At 61.0% G+C, this 19,134-nt stretch overlaps 1 protein-coding gene across 1 annotated transcript; it reads right to left on the reverse strand.

Annotated features, from left to right (window-relative positions):
- Positions 1-12,810: 12,810 nt before the first annotated feature.
- On the reverse strand, positions 12,811-18,802 carry LOC139021411 (sperm flagellar protein 1-like). The gene is made up of 7 exons (XM_070431788.1): positions 18,664-18,802; positions 18,032-18,143; positions 16,658-16,826; positions 16,334-16,400; positions 15,860-15,944; positions 15,666-15,768; positions 12,811-13,165 (listed from the first exon to the last, which is right to left on the reverse strand). The coding sequence occupies exons 1-7, from the start codon at positions 18,800-18,802 to the stop codon at positions 13,070-13,072; spliced, it is 771 nt and encodes a 256-aa protein (XP_070287889.1). The 3' UTR covers positions 12,811-13,069.
- Positions 18,803-19,134: the final 332 nt, after the last annotated feature.

Genomic DNA, 19,134 nt, shown 5'->3' on the forward strand with positions numbered 1-19,134 from the left:
GGAAGCAGGGTAGCCCAGTAGCCTGCAGTTGGGGTGTGTCAGAAGCCAAATCATCCCACACACACACTGGGTGTGTGCAGAGCATGCCTGGCATCTACCTGGAGAGATCGTCGCCCGCATGTCAGTTTACGCCACCCTAACACCCTGGTGTGGGCCTTGTGCTGATGCATGGAGGGGACCTGGAACCCTGACCCGCCAGAAGATTCTGGAGGGTTTACAATTGAAGGCATTTTAGAGCTGCCCCTTTACTGAAAGCTATTAAAGGGTTTCTGATGGCTCAGTGAACAGAATGGAAAGTGAGTGGACTGGTTCTGTGCTGGGCTGTTAGCACCTGATAGAAGGTAATCTATTCCATCTAAGGTGTCGGAAAAATGTTTTCTCAGTTGGAAAAAATAAAGGTGGACCCTTCCTCGACCAGGGCCAGGCACATGTCTCTATCCTGAGCCTCCCGGTCTTTGCGCTCAGGCTATGATCTGGGGGGTGGGCAGGGAAAGTTGCTCAGGACCCCCCCCCCCCATAAACCCACAAGGAAAGTGGGCATGGTGGGTTTCCTGAACAGATGCAGCCCCTTAGGGGTGACCCTGCACACCCCCTGCTGCACTGACCTTTTACATTGGGCTCTCTGGGACACGAATGCTCTCCCTGCCCAGGAAGCTGTGGACAAGAGACCCCCACCCTGAGCTGGGGTGCAGCATGTGACCCACAGGCCAGTTAGGGACCCAGGAGAGTGCTGCCTCTCCCTGAGCCCAGGAGCCATGCTGCAGCCACTGTCGGTAAAAGTAGAGAGCCAGGCAGCGCCTTTGGCATCCTGGATTCAGCCATGCCTACAGCCCACAACTGTCCCCACACAGGGAACAGTGCAGCTGATGCATTGGGGTACCCCCATACCTGCTTTCCTCTACCTCAAGAGTCCCACCAGAGCCTCAGGGGGCTCAGGGTGGGATGGGAAGGGCCTATTCCGTGGCCTGGCGTCCCTGCGGCGCTGACCCCTCCCCCCCAGAGGCTGTGGTCTTTTGAGGGAGGAGCCAATTCCTATCAGTGAGATTAGGGGAGAGGCCTCTGGGCAGGACCCTGGCTGATAGAGCTAATCGCTCCATTTGCTGCCTGTAAGCGGGCAATTGTTTAAGCTTTCAATTCCCAGGCCTCTGTCCTTTTCTCCACCTGGAAGTTAAGACACAGGGGCGAGGGGCCGGGGGCGCTGTGCCCTGGGGGTCTGGCCCCGGCATTCCTGGCCAGCCCATCCCCACCTGCCAGCAGGCGCCCTGGGAGTGTCCGGCTTCCAGCGACCCTGGTTATCAGAAGGTCATCAGGAACCACCCCGCCTGTGGATGGGAGTCATTTCTTCCCCCTCATGTGTGTGTTTTTTATTCCTCCATAAGACCGCTCTGTCCAGTGCGACCTCCCCCTCCCCCGGCCCACAGAGACGAGAGGAAGCCAGCACAACTTTGTTTTAAACTTATTGTCAAAACAACACCACACTTCCCGTGGAATTCGCTTTATTGACATTTCTGGTCAGAACATCAGCTCCTGCTGGTGGTTACAAAAGTACAATGAAGGTGCAAGAAGCACAAATCGCTTGTTGATGTTCACGCCGCTCTCACCTCCACGGGAGACCCAGTCAGTCACCCCATGTGGCCCAGGCCCAGCCCCTCACCCCCAGGGAGAGTCATCAGGGAAGGGTCTGGGCTGCCCCACCCGGCTCCTGGGGGAAAAGATCAGGCAGGGTTGGCGCCTGCGCCATCCTCCCCACCCCTCCAGGGCGCACACACAAAAACAGGTTTCCAGATTCCTCCTCCTGGGATACTGACCACCCCCCACCCCCCGCCCGCCCGCAGAGGAGGGCCAGGAAGCCCTCTGGGTCCCACAGCCGATTCCAGGGGAGTGGAGGCAGGTCAGGATGCGGGTGCAGCGGAAGGAGAACCTCGTCGCCCCATTTTCCCATGCCTTACACCTCTTTAGGCCAGACCCTCAAAGAAGTATATGCATAGGAAAAAGGAACCGCGAGAGACTGTGGGTGGCTGCTGGGCGCCAGGGAGGCCGTCCTGGCGAGGGTCCTGCGGGGCCAGCCGGAGGAGCTGCAGCTCGGCGAGTCCCGTGGGTGTGAGCTGTGCCCGGCCAGGAGGCAGGGAGGCCCCGAGCCTCTGCCTTACCTCATCCGGCCTCCAATCTCAGGTCCTGGGCAGCCGCTGAGGAGAGCCGCCCGCTGAGCTGAGCGAGGTGCTCTGCAGCTGCCTGCCGGCTGCGCGCCCCATTTATGCGAGATGGAGACCTTGGCGGCTGGGCTCCCAGGGCAGCGGCTGTCACATGTGGTTGCAGGCTGTGCCGGCCAAGGACCTGGCCACCCCCGCACCTGCGAGATCGGGGCACAAAGCCCTGCTCTGAGCAAAGTGCTGAGTTGTGCCTTTCGGCCGGGCGAGCGGAAGGGCGGGTGGGGAGGTCCGCGGATCCTGGGGGCTGCTAGCGGGGAGCTGGGACGGGGCCAGCCCTGGCCGGCAGCCCTCCTCCGGCACTATCTCCCGACTTGCGACTGCTTGCGTCAGGGCCGGAAAATGCACACTGGCGTCTCTCCCATCCCCTCCCTGCTCCCAGCGCGGGGACAGCGGTGCCCCTGCCCAGGGCACTGAGCCCCAGGACCACCGCCCACCCCCCAGTCTGCCCAGAGGATCAGGGGGGAGTTTATCCCCCATCACCTGCCATGTGTGCTCAGCTCTGCTCCCAGGGCCCCTGGGGGTGTCTGCAGTCTCGAGGGTGAGAATGCAGGCACAGGCTAGGGAGACAGCACCGAGGGGAGAGCTATCAAAAACCCAAGGCTGCCAACAGAGAGCCCATACAGACTCACAACACCCCCTGCCAGGCAGGTGCCCCACGCAGGCAGCTCAGCTCCTGCTGTGTGTGTGTGTGTGTGTGTGTGTGTGTGTGTGTCCACGTGTCTCTCTGTGTACAGCAGCCCCTCAGGCTCTTACCCCACTTGTGGGGTTGGGGGCTCATTGGGCTGTTGCATTATCTCTGATGGAGCCTGTGTCAGGGCTTCTGGGTAGACAAAGACAGACCGCTCAGGTGGAGAGACAAGTGGACAGGTGGGGGAAGTCAGGTGAGGGTGTTACCATCCATGTCCCATGAACACACCCAGGCCCGCTATGGTCTGGACCCGTTTGGGCGGGTGGAGGAGTGAGACTGAGAAACTGCAGACCCAGGCTGAGCGGGACAACAGGTGACTACCCTGCCTGTGCCAGGGGCTTGCGTGCAGACCGCCCTCTGGGAGGGACTGGCCTCCCCCAGACGCTGACTGGGACGTCAGGCCACTGCTCTGAGGGTGATGGGGGCAGAGACATATGGGTCAGGGGGTCAGGAGCCTCCTGGGCCAGGCAGGACCTGCGGGCTGGGCGCCCCCGGAGGCTTGGGGTGGGAGACAAAGAGGGGTGTCCCACTGCACTGTGGGTGATGGGGGGGGGGGAGTAGGGCCTCTCTCTAAGAGCTCAGACATGCTCACACTCGCTCACACAAACACACTCATGCTTGCACACTCACCTATTGACATTCACAGACACTCCCCACACTCACTGAGGCCGTAGAGGGGAACCTTCTACTGAGTCTTGGCCTGCTAGTGAAGCCCAGTGGGGAGAGGGGTAGGTGAGTGGTGCTCCCCCTCACAGCTGTCTCCAGGGCGACTGGGAAAGCACTGCTGTTCCTGACCTTGGGGCTCATGGGGCCCAGGGTCTGCAGGAGGGAAGGAGGCCAGAGGCAGACAAACAGGAAGACAGATATGGAGACAGAGAGACAGAGGGTGGGGGGAGGAGGCCCTGGATTGCCCTAAGGCCTAGTTCTTCGCTGTGTTTTCCTAAATTATATTAATGTGGCTGGTTTAAAATCCAGAGAGGCGTAAAGACAAAGACAGGGGGGCAATCAGCCAGCCCTCTGGGGTGTCGCTGCCACACTCATTGTCCCCTGCCACTACCTTTCCCTTTGAAATTGAGGAGCCAAGGGCTGTCCTGGGGGGAGTGGACAACTCGCCACCCACTGGGAGGAGGGGACCGGGACCCACTGTCTTGTGTTTCCCCGAAGGCCAGGCGATGACAGGTAGATTCTGTGTCCAGGTCCCTCCCTCTGCTGCCCTGTGGAGCTGGTCAGATGGAGGAGGTGGAGGTGGCTTGGGGGACTCAGTGCAGGGTTCCAATCCCAGCCGCCACTGGCTGTGGACCCTGAAGAGGCCGCCACTCCGGCTCTGAGGCCCTCACATGTCTGTTCTGCGGACCTGGGAGGTGAAGGATGGGCTCAGGGACCGCTTCAGCCCGGAGAGCTGAGGTCAGGAGGCCCCCAGTGGGTGCCCTGCAAGCCTGCCCTACTCTAAGCTCAGTGCTTTGAGTGAAACCCAACACTGGGCCACACAGCCTGGCTGCACCTGTCCAGGGACCCAGGCCAGACTTCCCAGGAGCGGTGTGGGCAGGAACACTGGGCAGAGCCCCCTCCCCAAGTAACGAGGATGGTCCTGCTGGGCAGGTGTGGAGGCCAGATTCCAGAGGCCAGATGAGGGACAGGGCTCCAGTTCACAGGGGGCCTGCCCACCACTCATGGGGCCTCCAGACAGACCCCCTACCCCCAGGAAGCCTGGCCTCTGTGTCCTGGTCCGAGAGATATGGAGACAGAGACAGAGGGGGTGGGGAGGAGGAGGCCCTGGATTGCCCCAAGGCCTAGTTCTTCACTTTGTTTTTTAAACTTCTTTTCCTGATTATAAAATTAATGTGGCCGGGGCAGGGTTCCCTGCTGGGTCCAGCCAAATCCTGGCCCTGTGGACCCCAAGAGTGGCCCCTGCAACATCAAACATGCCAGGCCTGGCCCTCCCTCTGCCCATGAGACAGAGTATCCTTGTGGGCTCTGGGAAGACGTGCTTGGCACGGAGCTGCAGTGGACGGGCGATAAGGGTGGCCTTCAGGACTCTGCCTCCCTCTCTGCTCCATTCCTGGCGGGGGTGGGGGTTCCCACAACTGTCTGCTTAGCTCAGGCTTCAGCTGCCAGCCCCCCGAAGGTACCCTGCCATTAATCCCTGGTGGATTTTCCAGGCCCCTTCCCAGAGGTGGCCCACCGATCTGTGAGACACGGAGACCTCGGTGTCTGCACTGGCTCCCAGGCTGCCCTGCGCCCCCCCCCGGAGTTCACTACACCCCAGGTTACTGTCCACTGTGCTCTCCACCCGAGGGGCAGGCCAGGCAGGGTCCGTGGCCCCTCTCCAGAGCAGCAGCTGAGGCCTGGATCGGGACTCCCCCCGGGCCATGCTGTGCAGACCTCCTCTCCTGGCCTCAGTTTCCCCACCTGTCAAAGCAGGCGCTGAAAATGGCCAACCCCTTTGGAGCCGTAAGATTAAGCATGTGACTCTGTGACTGTGACTTGGCCATTGCACGCCCACATGTCTCCCCCAGAGAAACAGAAGCATTGGCCCCAAACGGACCGGACAAGAATGTTCTCCCACCAGGCAGCCCCCAGGCCCACTCTCAGAGGGTGACGCCCACCCGCCTGACCCGCAGGTCCACAGTGGAGCACAGCTCAGCGACGCAGAAGACATATCCGTAATAAATCATTGCTCATCTGGAAATGGCATTAACTGGGTATCCTGAGTTTTTATTTGTTAAATCTGGAGAGGACTGTGCTCCAAGAGGGAAAGTGACGGGAAACCAGGTCTGGGCCTCAGGCCTCAGCATGTGGAAGGGGACCTGTGGGCTGGGAGAAAGCCAGAGATCCCTGTGGCTCCTGGGCACCTGGGCACCAGGCTTCCTGAGCAGCCGCCCGACTGGGGAGCAGGGGCCTGAGCTGGGAAAGCAGGAGCCTGAGCTGGGGGGCAGGGGTCTGAGGTGGGGAAGCAGGGGCCTGAGCTGGGGGAGGGGGTACAGGGGCCTGAGCTGGGGTGCAGGGGCCTGAGGTGGGGGGTGGCAGGAGCCTGAGCTGGGGTGCAGGAGCCTGAGGTGGGGGAGCAGGGGCCTGAGGTGGGGTGCAGGGGCCTGAGCTGGGGGAGCAGGGGCCCGAATTGGGGGGGGGTAGGGGCCTGAACTGGGGGAAGGGGTACAGGAGCCTGAGCTGGGGTGCAGGGGCCTGAGGTGTGGGAGCAGGGGCCTGAGCTGGGGTGCAGGGGCCTGAGGTGGGGAAGCAGGGGCCTGAGGTGGGGGAGCAGGGGCCCGAATTGGGGGGGCAGGGGCCTGAGCTGGGGGAGCAGGGGCCCGAGTTGGGGCTGTCTCCGGAAGGCAGTACAGCCAGAGTGACCAGGGTCAGAGGGTCCTGTGGCCCTGGGTACCCATGGGAAGTCCTCACGGGTGCTGGGTCCCCGAGACCTGTGCTCCAGGTGGGCAGCTCGGGGTATTGGCCGGGTGGGGGCTGTGCCCCGTGGCTCGGAGGTGGGACAGGCGGGCCCGTGGGAGGGGTGGGAGAGGAGGACAAAGAGTTAAGCCTGAGCCCTGGCAGGCCCTGCCTCTGCGTCAGGGCTTCAAGGCTGGTCTGCGTGACTCCCTCTGGAGAGATAATATTGGCTTCTTGATATTTTCTTTCTCTCTCCCTGGTCGTATCAGGAACACGCACCGGCCCTGGGAACTTTCCTCTGCCCGCCAAGGCCATCGTGCAGGCGGCCCTTCCCAGGGCACCCTTGGCCTTTCCCGGAGCCCCCCCCCCCCCCCACCCTCCCCTCTGGCAGAACCAGAGCCGCTTTGTCTGGACTGCTGACCTGGCAGCCCGGGCCTGGGCCTCGGGGGGACCATCTGAGCACCTGGCCAGAACCTGGGCCGCTGGCTTGCCACACAGGCATGCACACACACTGGCACCCACCCCCCCCGCCCATGTATGCACCCTCACACACATCCATGCACACTCACACACGTCCACGCACACTCACACACATACACGCATGCTGAGCCTGCCCCTCTCCTCCCCACTGCCTCTGGGGTCCAGCCACCAGGCTGAGCCCAGGTCCTCAGCCGGCTGCCCCCAGGGTGTCCACAGCTGCTGCAGGGCCCCTGCAGTGGCCTAGGCGTCGGTTAGGAACTGAGAACGCTGGAGTGGGGCTCAGCCGGAGACCAGCCAACCCCTGCCTACGTGGGCGCTGGCCGGGCCTGTGGGGCCCTGGGCCCGGCTCCCCTACTTTGCTGAAGGGGACCCAGGTTAGCAGGCTGAGCTCGAGTCCCGGGGATGAGGGACAGCCAGGGTCAGAACCAACATCCTCCAGGTTCAAGGTGCCTCCGAGGAGACCCTTTCCCCTGTCCTAGTGGACGGAGAAGCCACCGGGCCTGCCTGGGCTCGGGGGACCGTGGGGTGCCATCTCCCAGGGAAACAAGCCCCAGCCCGTGGCCCACATGGGCTCACTCACTACCTCTGAGTTGAGTGGGGCTGGGAAGGCTCAGTGGACCCAGGATCTGGGGAAGGGGCTGGGCTTGGGCTGCCATCCGGGCTGCCAGGGCTGAGGACAGCACTGGTCACAGAGGAGAGGAGAGGCAGGGCCACTGCGTGGCCAGTCTGGAGGGCAGAGCGGGGCCCGCAGGCAGTGGGAAGAGTGAGCACGCATGTGTGGGTGAGGACCCTGGGTGCGGAGTGGACTTGGAGCCGGGCCCTGTGTGGACTGGGTGGAAGAGAGCGGGCAGGGGCCGTGGGGACCGACGCTCAGAGGCCCTGGGCCTGTGCTCTGGGGGAGCAGAACCTCTCCCCGCCTCGCTCCCTCCCCACGGGAGGTTGGGTCAAATTGGCGGCAATGCTGACAGTTGTCAAGTCTGGAGAGGGGGCTCAAGAGCAGGCGGAGGGCCTGGCCTGGGTATATGGGGGCAGAGGGGCAGGGTGTGGGGAGAATCAAACCCTCCCTGAGGGCTGGGCTTTCCTCCAGAGACCAGAGAGGGGTCAGCACCCACTGGCCACCTGCCTTGCTTGGGCTGCACACAGGGGCAGGGTGGGCAGGCTGGCAGTGCCACCCGGGGCCAGGGTTCTGGGGTGAGGTCAGCATGTCCAGGTGACTGCCACTGTGGTGTCCACAGGGGCCACAGCCCCTGTCCACCCTGCGGTCCTCAGCCTCACCGCCACCCCAGCCGTGCAGCCCCCACTCTGACCTGCAGTCCCCTGCCCTCCGTCCTTGGCCTCCAGCCCTGCCGTCTGCCGGGGCGGCCACTTGACCAGAGTGAGGGATGGTGTGGGGCCACGGAGAGCAGGTATCACTTTACCCACCGTGTGGCCTGGGACACTGTGGGGTAGGGGCGGAGACAGACACCTGAGAACCTGGGGCGGGGGTGGGGGGGGGCAGAGGGGCCTGGGCTGGGCCCTCAGTCTCCCCTGGGCCTGACCCAGGGCTGTTTGGTTCTGTGTTTCCGGGGTGGAAGGGGGTGAAGACGCTCTGAGGGGGCCGTCCACTGGCCACTCGGCTCGATGGGACCTGAGGAGTGTGTTTTGACACGAGTGCCCTCAGCTGAGCCGGATTCCAGAGGCTGGCGGGAGGCAGCGGCTCTCCCCACGCCTGAAGGAACACGAGGATTCCCATTTTCCCCAATGACAGAGCACATGTCGCCCTTACGGAAGTGGCAAGGATACAGAGAAGAAATCACCGTTTTTGCCACCAGGGGACCCTGTTCACCATTTGGTTTTCCGTCAGCCTGCTTTCCGGCATCCTCTTACCGACATCAACACGGGTGTGCACCCGCCGCCCCTCCTGTGACCGTGGCACCCTCTTCTGGGCGCCCACAGTGCAGGATGTGAGTCTGCGGCAGCGGTGGTTTCACAGAGGTGCTCCTTCCTGGGCCTTGTTGACCAGGTGTCTGAGTGTCTCCCTGCGTTCAGGCCACCTCCACACAGTGGCCACATGGCCCTGCCAAGCCTGCCGCTTGCCCAGCCTCCTCCAAGGCTCCCACCATCCTCCAAGGCTCCCACCATCCTCCAAGGCTCCTGCCCTCCTCGGGGCAAAGATCCCCCCCATCGTGACCACAGCCCACACACCACCCTGTGAACCACTGGCTCTCTGCCCCAGGCCCTTTGCACCAGTTGCTCCTCTATCTCAACCTCCAGTCCACTCATTCAGTCAGTCTTGGTGGGCACCCTGGCCACCCACTCTAAGTGTCAGGCTCTATTCTATTTCCCTCCTCCACTCCCCCACGCCCCACCAGGCCGAGCTTTCCACGCCTCCATCCTGCCCTTTGCACGCTCTGCCACTGGAAGGCGTGCACCTAGAGCTGACGCTATCCTTCAGGCTTCCTGAGCCCGAAGCCCAGCAATCCGCAGGGAGAGGGTCCTGGTTCCACATTACGGGCCCCCCATGGCCTGCTTGAAATCACTTTTCTTCCTGGCACGGTTAGATGGTTAGCTTCCCGGTCAGGCACATGCCCGGGTTGCAGGCTCAATCCCCAGTAGGGGGTGTGCAGGACCAATGATTCTCTCTCATCATTGATGTTTCTTCCTCTCCCTCTCTTCCTTCCTCTCTCTGAAATCAACAAAAACATTTTAAAAACTGACTTTTCCGCCATCACTGAAGCCATTAGGGAGTCCAGGGGCCCGCCCGGCCTGGAGCCCCTCGAGGTGTGTCCCCAGCAGCGCTGAGTCCGGCCCGAACTGGCTCGGTGCTTCCCCAGCTCCTGCTCTCTCAAGGGCACACCTGGCCATGGAAACGTGGGTGCTGTTTCAAAATTCAGGAGGTGGAGCATCGGTGGGGGGCCCCATAGAGCAGAGACCACCAGGAGTCCCGTGTGTGTGCCCACACTGGGGCCACCGCCCACCCTCACGCAGGGTTTTGGGCCGAAGTGGGATTCTCAGTCCTTTCCTGCCCAGCTGGGGAGGTCAGGCTGCTGGTCTTTAAAGCTCCAGGTGTTGCCAATTTTTAAAGGATCAAGAAGGCGATTGCCGAAACCGGTTTGGCTCAGTGGATAGAGCGTCGGCCTACGGACTGAAAGGTCCCAGGTTCGATTCCAGTCAAGGGCATGTACCTTGGTTTCGGGCACATCCCCAGTGGGAGGTGCGCAGGAGGCAGCTGACCGATGTTTCTCTCCCATCGATGTTTCTGACTATCTCTCTCCCTTCCTCTCTGTAAAAAATCAATAAAATATATTTAAAAAAAAAAAAAAGAAGGCGAGATTTACACACCGGCCACGTGGGGTCACCCTTGGGCAGCCCGTCTGGGCTCCTGGGGCGGTGTGGGTGTGGCCAGGCTCACCCCAGCCAGGCATTACTGGTCACCCTTGGGCACTTTTGTTCCCCATTTCTCAAATGAGGAAGTGGGTTCCAGATATCCAGGCTCCCCAGGTTGGGGGTTGGGGGGAGGCCGATGGCCTGCCAGCTGGGCTCGGGGCAGGGAGTGGGTTTCTGATCACCATCCACATTCACACCTGTGTGCATCCTCATATCCCCCTCATAATTGTTCAATTATGAAATGTCTAACACGTGCGAAAAGACCCGCCTCCCAGCTGAAGAAATCCCTACACTCTCAGCTGTCCAGACCGGGGCGTGGCGTCGGGGGGGCGGGGCGGGGAGCCTGACTTCTCAGTTCCTCTCTGCGGGGTTACTGCAAGAGGAAGGGAGGGAGTGACCTGAATCTGTACACGCAAGGACTCAGCTGAGCCCGAGGGCAGCAGCTTGTGGTCAGAGTGGAGGAGGGAAGAGCACTCGCCCTCGGCGGCGCTCCAGGGCCTGTCCACCTGACTCTTCCCGAGGAGCCGCCCTGGGGAAGCCTTGCGGCTCCTGCACTCAGCACCTACGCCAGCTTTGTGCTGCCTTCATCTTTGGAACAGGGACGAAGGTGTTTGTCACCGGGGATCGCTTTTGCTGACAGTCACTAAGCTCTAGTATCTTCCATGGTACCTAAGTCACCCAGGGGGAAGAGCCGAGGGGTCGGCCCTCACGGCCACTCCCTCCAAAGCCTGGGCACTTCTCTGAAGTAATCGCTGAACCAAAGTCCAAGTGCAGAGCGGGCGGAGCCTTCACCCGACGGGACGGGAAGGGAAGGGACTGGCTTCGATTTTGTCCTAAATTGGCCCCCGAGGCTAGGTTATCTCTAGGGTGAAATGGGAGAGGCCCTGGCCAGCGTGACTCTCAGCTGCTTCCTAACTCAGGAGTCAGCTTCTTGGACCTCCACTGAAGCAGGACATCTCCTTCTGGGGGGCTGGAGACCCAGGCCTGAGCCCCGCCTCCAGCCCCCAGCCGAGCCCCCTTGAAGCTGGCCTGGAGCAGGCTGGGGCTCACCGAGGCCGCCTATGGGCTTGTCTGCAGCCAGCAAGCCCAGGCCTGCATTTGGGGTGTGTTTGGGGTGCAGTGCTCCTAGTCCCTGGCCTCCAGGCACCTCCTGCTCAGCACCTGCTCCCAGGTCCCTGCCAGGGACTTTCATCACCAGAGGCCGATTCCCCAAACTCCATCCTCTGTCTCCACCCAAAGCCCAGCCCTTGGGGAATGGCACGCAGGCCCTGGATGGAGGAGGGGGCCTGTGAGTCCTCCTCAGGCTGCCCACCCTCCCCACCTCCTCCCTGCAGCCTCTGGGCCCTCCCTGCCCTGCCTCAACGCACCCCTGGAGGCCACCCCCCTGGAGAGCACACGCAGCCTCCGTGTAAGGCCCGGTGTGGGCCCTCCTGCTTCCACATGTGCACGTGTGTCCGTGCCTGTCTGGAGCAGAGGGCAGCCCCTGGCGGTACCACGGAGGCTGCAGGGAGGGCACAAGCTGCCCCCATCACCTCCTGGCTCCTGGGCTTCTGACAGGGAGGCAGCCTGGTCTGGGGTGTGAAGCTGCCTGTGCCCATCCTGACTCAAGCTCTGGGCCAAGCCCTCCCCAGCTATTTCCTGCCCCTCCCCCAGCTGCCATGTCACTGGGAGCTGGGAGCTGGGAGCTGGGGAACCCCTCCCCCATCTCTGGGTGGATTTTTCCTCTCCCAACACAGGGAGCAACGGGTGCTGTTTGTAGCCCAGATCCCCACAACCAGAGGGTCTGGGCCCCCAACCAAGGCTTACACAGCCACCACCCCCACATGGAGGCCTGGTGCCCACACTGAGGCCATTGGAGCCTTCCTGACCCTTGAGTCTCAAGGCTGGGCAAGCAGATCCTCTATCTCCAAACCTCTTAACAAGGCCCCGGGACCCAGTCCTGGGAGCCCTGCAGCTCTGACTGTGCTGTGGGGCCCCTGACAGCCGTCTGACTCAGTGTGTACGTGGGCCGTGTGACTCAGGCTGAAACCCTGCCGGAGGCTTGTGGTTCTGAGTCTGATGCTGCTTCTGTGCCTTTGGGGGTGGGGGGTGGGGAATGAGACAGTGGAATCCAGGAACTGAACCAAGACTGGGGTGGCCCCCAGCCCCCCAACTCTGGGTGTGGAAGAAGCAGGGAAGCCTGGATGCCAGGACAGAGAAGCCCTTGCCCATCCCCTAGGCAAACTCAGGGCCTGGGAGCATCCTGGCCACATGGACGGACGCACTGCCCTGGAGCCCCCATCTCAGGGCCAGACACTGCTTGCCTGGCACCTCCCTACGCATCCCCCAGGCAGGGCCCAGGGCAAACTCCTTCCAGGGGCCACAGACTCCATGAGGACTGGTGGGGCCCATCCTGCAGGCTCAGCTCCTCCTTGGTCCCCAACACCCCGAGCAAAGCAGGGTGACGCATCCATCTCGAGGGATTGCAGCAAGGGACCTAGGACCACCCACTGAGGGTGGCCAGCACAGCCCCCTGATGGTTCCTACCCATCCTCATGGCCCTCGGGCAGAGTGGACCCCCGGGGGACACAAGTTCCTGTGAGCAGGGTCTCCCACGGGACTTCAGGTCGGTAGACACAGGACACCGCCAGCCAGCCCGGGAGAGGGGGAACCGGCCCATGTTCACAGACACAATGACGACAAAACCCCACAAGGCTCAAGGCAACCAGACCCAAGTCTTCACTTCCAAACTAAGCTGGTGGCACAGCCAGGAGCCAACGTGCAGCCCCGAGTCCCTGGTCTCCCTGGCCTCCAGGCTCGTGAGTTCTGCACACTGCTGCCCACCCCCCGCTCTTTGTACAAGATGTCCCTCAGTGTGCGGCCACATCTGGTCTGGGCGAGGTCCGTGTGGGTTCAAGTTCCGGGTCTAGTTGACTTGGGAGCCTCTCCCTAAGCCTCTTGCTCACTGGGGCTCAATCCCTCGTCTGGTCAGCTCACTGATCCGCTGGTCCTTCAGCTTCACCAGGTGCTCCAGTCTGACCACCTTCATCTGCAAAACCTTCAGGGAGACACACATCTCTCGCCCCGCCTACCTGCCAGAGCCGGGCAGTTTCGGCCCGAGCTGAGAGTCCAGCCAGCCGTGCTGCAAGGGGGACCCCCGGAAAGGCCCTGCGGAAGGCACGGGAGGGGCGGCCTCCTCCCCTCTTGCCGCCGAGCGCAGGCCCGCCCTTGGGGCCGTGCAGTCACTGCGGCTGGACGGTGTGTTAGGTGTACTTCTCAAGAGTTCACAGTCAAGAGCATGTCCATGTACAGATGACGTGTGGTAGAACTGTCCACTTGAACCCTATATGATTTTGTTGACCCATGTAACCCAATGAAGTCAATTTTTTAAAAACCTGCCAACAAATCTTGCTTTATCAGAAAAAAAGGTTTCATGAAGAACGGAAGCCACCCCAGCCTCCTCCATCAGGATGGCCACGTCACCAGGCTCCCCTTCTTGGAAGCGCAGACCCACCGCACGCACAGGCAAGTGGGAGAGGGGGATCTGAAAACGCTCATCTGCCCCCAGCACCCTGTGCAGAGTGAAGTCAGCAGGGGCCGGCCCACACTCCGGCTGAGGACAGCCTGCTCCCGCGGGCCCAGGGTGGCGTGGGCCACCAAGTGCTGTCCACCTACCGTATCCTGGCCACTCCCTCCCCCAGGGCCCACTCCCCAGCAGCATGCAGTGAAGGGCAGGGGCGGCCCAAGGCTGCCCACTGTGCAGACTTCCTCCTTGGGCCAACACAGAAGGTGCCTGCCTGCCCCACATGCCCAGGCCCTCAGCTGCTGCCCCCATGGCCCTGGGCACCTGTCGCCCCACCTGAAATATCCACTGAAACAGCCAGCGACATTCTGAATGGCACGTAGAGCCACTTCCCCCTCTGGGTTGCATAAAGCACAAGGTTATAATCCCCTTTGTCAGCTCCTGCGTGGACCAGAGCCCCGGGCTATGTCAGACCTCGCTGAGGCAGTTGCTTCACATCTCATCACTTCCTCTCTGCTGCCCCTCAGCAAAGGCAGACCACACCGTGACATCACTTCCTGCATTCTCAAGAAAACAGCTCACCAAGGGGGAAGCATCCCTCATTTTGGAAAATCCTAAAATCACTAGGCCTACAAATTAGGCAAAACTAGATTTGAATTATTTATCCAAATTTGCTTCTTAATTGCCGGCCCTAGACAAACTAGTTAAAATTTTTTCTCAGATTCCCAAGATGGGGGATATATGTTCTAAATGATTTTAGCAAGTTATTGCTCTACAGTCCATCACATAAATGTTCCTAAATTCCTGCGAATAAGTGAAAATAGGCTTGGAGGAGGGGAGAAACTGGGCACAGGAACACTTGCTGAGGTAGGTTACAAATAAAATACTTTGGGGAGGGATCAACCAAAGGACTTGTATGCATGCATATAAGCATAAGCGATGGATGTGGACAACAGGGGGTGAGGGTGAGGGCAGGATTGGGGGGATGAGAGGACATTGGGGGGATAAGGACACATTTGTAATATCTTAATCAATAAAGGGAAAATAAATTTTTTAAAAAAAGAAAATTGTAAAAAAAAAAAATACTTTAAAAAAAAAGAAAAAAGAAAAAGAAAACAGCTCACCAAGCCCAGGACCCCCACCAGGGAACCACCCTGTCATCACAATTCCTGCCGGACCCTTGGACTCTGAGCAGACGGTGTGGCCTGCACCCCTCCCCCACCCCCACTGTCTCAGGCCCGAAGCTGCGACCTGTGCCCTCATAGGGTGGTCATTCTCTGGCAGCACGGGGCCTGGGCACTTCCGGAACTCAGGACCACTGCACCCTCAGGACCACTGTGCTCTCAGGACCAGGCGTGCACCCTCAGGACCAGGCCTGCACCTTGAGGACTGTCTTCTGCTCCCTGACTTGGCCCTGGGCCCGCTGTCCATCACATCCGGGCGGTGACGCCTATAATTGTCTGCAGCCCCCGGAATGTGGGCCCTGGGGCTTGGTATCTGGGGAGGCTAGATGGTGAGTCCTTGGGGAGGGGGCACTAGACTCCTCTATGCTTTTGGATGTGTTTAGAATATTCCATAGTAAAAAATAATCAAGCCCTGGCCAGGGTGGCCCAGTGGGTTGGAACCTCTCCCTGTACATCAAAAGGTGGTGAGTTTGATTCTTTTTTTTTTTTTTTTAAATCCATCCTCTGACAAAGGCTTTACTGACAACTTTCCATGTGAGTTTGATTCTTGGTCAAGACACATACCCTGGTCCGGGTGTGCAGGAGGCAACCACCAATGTTTCTCTCATATCAATGTTTCTCTCTCTCCCATCCTCTCTCTAAAATCAGCTGAAAAATTTGTAATTAAAAAAAAACAAAACTAAATGTGGGTTCTCCCTGGTTAGAGACCCTGCTTGCCCCACCCAATTGCCATACCCCCCACTATGGGTCTGAGCTGCACAGAAGGGAAAGCAGTGCCTCCCCATAACGCCCACAACCAATTCCTCTACTTCCTGGGGGGTGGGCATGGAGGGCCAGCCCGGTCACCATACCTGGACGGTCTCCTGCAGAATGGCCAGCGCCTGCTCCTTTTCCTCCAGCAGCTGCTGCACCCCAGTGTTCAGGTGCTTCCGGGGCCCACCAGCGGGGTCCCGACTGAAAGGCAAACACCTGGCCTTTAACCCGGCAGCTGGCAGGAAAGGGCGGCTGGGGTGCAATGGCAGAGGGTTCAAGAGATGGAGCCCACCCTCTGCACGCACAGTGTCCCGTCTTCTCTGCCCTCTGACTCTGAAGGGTCTTCACGCCGGAAGGCACTGGGGAGCTTGGCAGGCCTTCGAGACAAGTAGACATGGCTCAGGCCCCCGGATCAGAGAGGCGCCTCGCCTGCAGCAGCACACGGGGCGAGGGCGAGCCCGGCCCGGCCTAGTGCCGTCCCGAGGTGCAGCCTGGGTGCCTCCTTTGGAGATGTGCCCATTGAACAACAGCCACCCTGCATGGCCCCTGGACAGAAGCCGTGGGCCCCCCACTCAGGATGGCATCAGGGCCCCTCTCAGGCCCCTCAGAGCGAGCAGCTGCCCTCCTGGAGGCCACCAGCCCCACTGGGCCCTGTGTCACCTGAGGACACCTGCCCTCCCTTGCAGGTGTGTGAACTCGAGGGCACCACACGCCTGCCTCGATGGCGCTGCCCGTTTCCCACACACATCCGGGGTCTGGGTACTACCAGCATGGGGGGTGGTCGCGAGCCCCAGCCACAGTCCATCAGCATCCACACTGCAGACTCCTGGGTCCTGCAACGATTTCAGAGGTTGGGCCGTGAGAGGCAGCCCAGCTGGGCTCACACCAGACCTCGTAGCCAACTGGCCTCCCTGCCAATTGTCCCAGCCACAGAGGGAGGGGCACAGGGGGTATGGCCGGTGCGGGCCTGGGGACGAGCATTGTGAAAAGGGAGTTTCACCGTCCCAGATCGGCCAGGGGGCTTCAGGACCACTCATTTCTTGCTTTCAGTTTCTCACTGGCAGACGGCAGGTTCAAAGGCGGTACGTACAAATGCACCGATGAGCAAGCCTGCGCTGGCTGGGTCCTCGGGGACAGCGCTGTCCATCACCTTTTCCTTCAGTGCGCACAGGATGGGCTCGATGGCCCCGGGTGTGTTGGCCACCACCTTTCGGATATCCTCCTCTGAGACACAGAAACGCAGCTTGTGAAAGACTTTCCTGTGAAGGAAGGGGGTGTGGCCCTCAGAGCAGTGCGCCCTGGCTTCTCGGAGGGGACGCGGGGGCTAGGGCTCCTCCTGGCCCTGCACCTGCAGAGGCCTGGGGCCAGCTCGTTCCCAGCCGCCCCACAAATACTGGGTGCCCCGTGCGCTCAGGCCTGGGCCCCATCTCCCTGATGGGCATCTCCGGGACACTGCATGGTAGAAGTCACCTTCCTGCTTGAGTCACCCTCTGCTCTGAGGAAGTCTGAGGTTCACCTCCAAAGCCCAGGACCTGGCTTCTCCCCATCGCTGCAGCACACATCTGCCTGCAGCTGCCACCTCCCCTCCCAGCCTCCGAAACAAGGCCTCGACCCTGCAGGGCCTCTCAGCCCTCGGCACAGTCTCCAGGGACCCTTGGTGGCTCCGAATACGAGTACCCTCTCCATCCGGCTCCAACCCCTCGGGCCACCACAGGGACTCTGCCCCCTGCCCCCCCTGCACCCCCCTCCGCACCCACAGGCCGCCTCACATCGCTGTTCTGTCACTTGCTCAGGGGCCCTGCCTCATCCTCCACTGCACTCATCACACCTGACACATCTCCTTTATGTGTCTTCCCTCTAGACCAGCGATGGTGAACCTTTTGAGCTCGGCGTGTCAGCATTTTGAAAAACCCTAACTTAACTCTGGTGCCGTGTCATATATAGAAATTTTTTGATATTTGCAACCATAGTAAAACAAAGATTTATATTTTTGATATTTATTTTATATATTTAAATGCCATTTAACAAGGAAAAATCAACCAAAAAAATGAGTTGGTTGACACGCGTGTCATAGGTTCGCCATCACTGCTCTAGACTCAGCCCCATGAAGGCAGAGGTCGTGTCTGCAGTGCCTGGAGCAAAGCCCTGCACCCTGAATTATTGTTGAGTGAGAGGTATGGTCAGCATAGGCTGGACACATGGTCTGAGGGCAGGACCAATACCCTAGTGAGTGAGTCTCAAGCTGACCAGTGCTGTCCTCTTGGTGGGGAACCCCCAGGAGCCCCAGGTTGATGGTGAAATTCTGATAGACAGGAACACGGATACTGGCATGGTGTCAGGGAAACCCATAGCAAGGAAACAGCCTGAGAACTTGTCCTGGAGACCAGGAAGGATGGGGGAGAGGGAGTCCGCCAGCGCGGACTGGGGGCTCCAACAAGAACAGGCAGGGGGGCGGAGAGCCTGCCTGTTGAGGGTGCTCCAGTTGCTGAGCTTCTGGTCCGTGTTGCAGGTGGGCACGTAGTTGTGCAGGTCCACGAGCCGCGGGTGGTAATGCTTCACAATCTCCGCCAGCATCACTGGGGGTGGGGGTGGGGGTGGGAGTGGGGGGGCGCAAGGTGAGCCTGGCCCGCCCAGCTAGGAACCCCTATTTACTTCCATCCTCAGTCTCCGTGGCCCCGAGGTGGATGAGGACAGAGAGCGGAGTCCTGGGGGAGCGATCACTGGGGCCAAGGTGTGGGTGCTCCAGGGGGAGGGGTGTGGAAACCGGGTTCAGAGGTGCTGGAGGGAACCCCGAGTTTGCACCACCCGCCCCAGGGAATGCCGGACGGAGGAGGGGAACTGCCGCGTAACGGGGCTGAATGCACAACGCGGCCCCTCTCCGCTATCACCCTCCTCCTCCTCCCTGGGCGTCAGGGCCCCATCTTGCCCGCGTCCTGCGCATCCCTTTAGGGGCGCCCCTCACACCCTGTTCTGGGGTCTGCAGCACTTTGCAGGGAGCCCGGGGAGCTGGGACACTTCGGGAGACACCGGCCCCAGCCGGGCCATCGCGTCTGGCCGGCCACATCCCGCTCCGCCTCGGGCCGGTGCCTCCCTCACCGCCGTCGCTGAAGTCCCGGGCCAGGTGGCGCTTGGGACGGCTGAGCGGCAGTCGGTCCAGCCAGGCGTACAGGCCGCGGAGCGCGAGGGGAGACGGCGGCGGCGGGGCCGGGGAGCTCGGTCTGGCGGCGCCCAGCATGGCTGCGGGAATGATTGTGGGCCGTTGCTAGGAGACGGCGCCGGAAGGGGCGGGTTGTTGGGCCGTTGCGGGGAGACAGGGGGCGGGGCCCGAAGGGCGGGAGTTTTGTAGGTGAGGGTGGAGTTCAGTGGTTGGGCTGGGGCCAAGGGCCCTGCCCGCACGTCCCTGCGTCAGTGCGCCCAGACCGCTCCGTTTGAGGGGGCGGGGGTGTCTATGATCACGTCAGAGAGCAAAGAAGGTGAGAAGCCGCAGTCCTTGAAGAGTGCACGTTTTATTTTAATAAGCGTTGGAACCTTAACTATTACAAATTGAATTCCACCCAATAAAAATCT

The sequence above is a fragment of the Myotis yumanensis genome, unplaced genomic scaffold, assembly GCF_028538775.1.
Source record: "Myotis yumanensis isolate MYYU_CA2020_CCGP unplaced genomic scaffold, mMyoYum1.0.hap1 SCAF_13, whole genome shotgun sequence".
Classification (NCBI taxonomy): Eukaryota; Metazoa; Chordata; class Mammalia; order Chiroptera; family Vespertilionidae; genus Myotis; species Myotis yumanensis.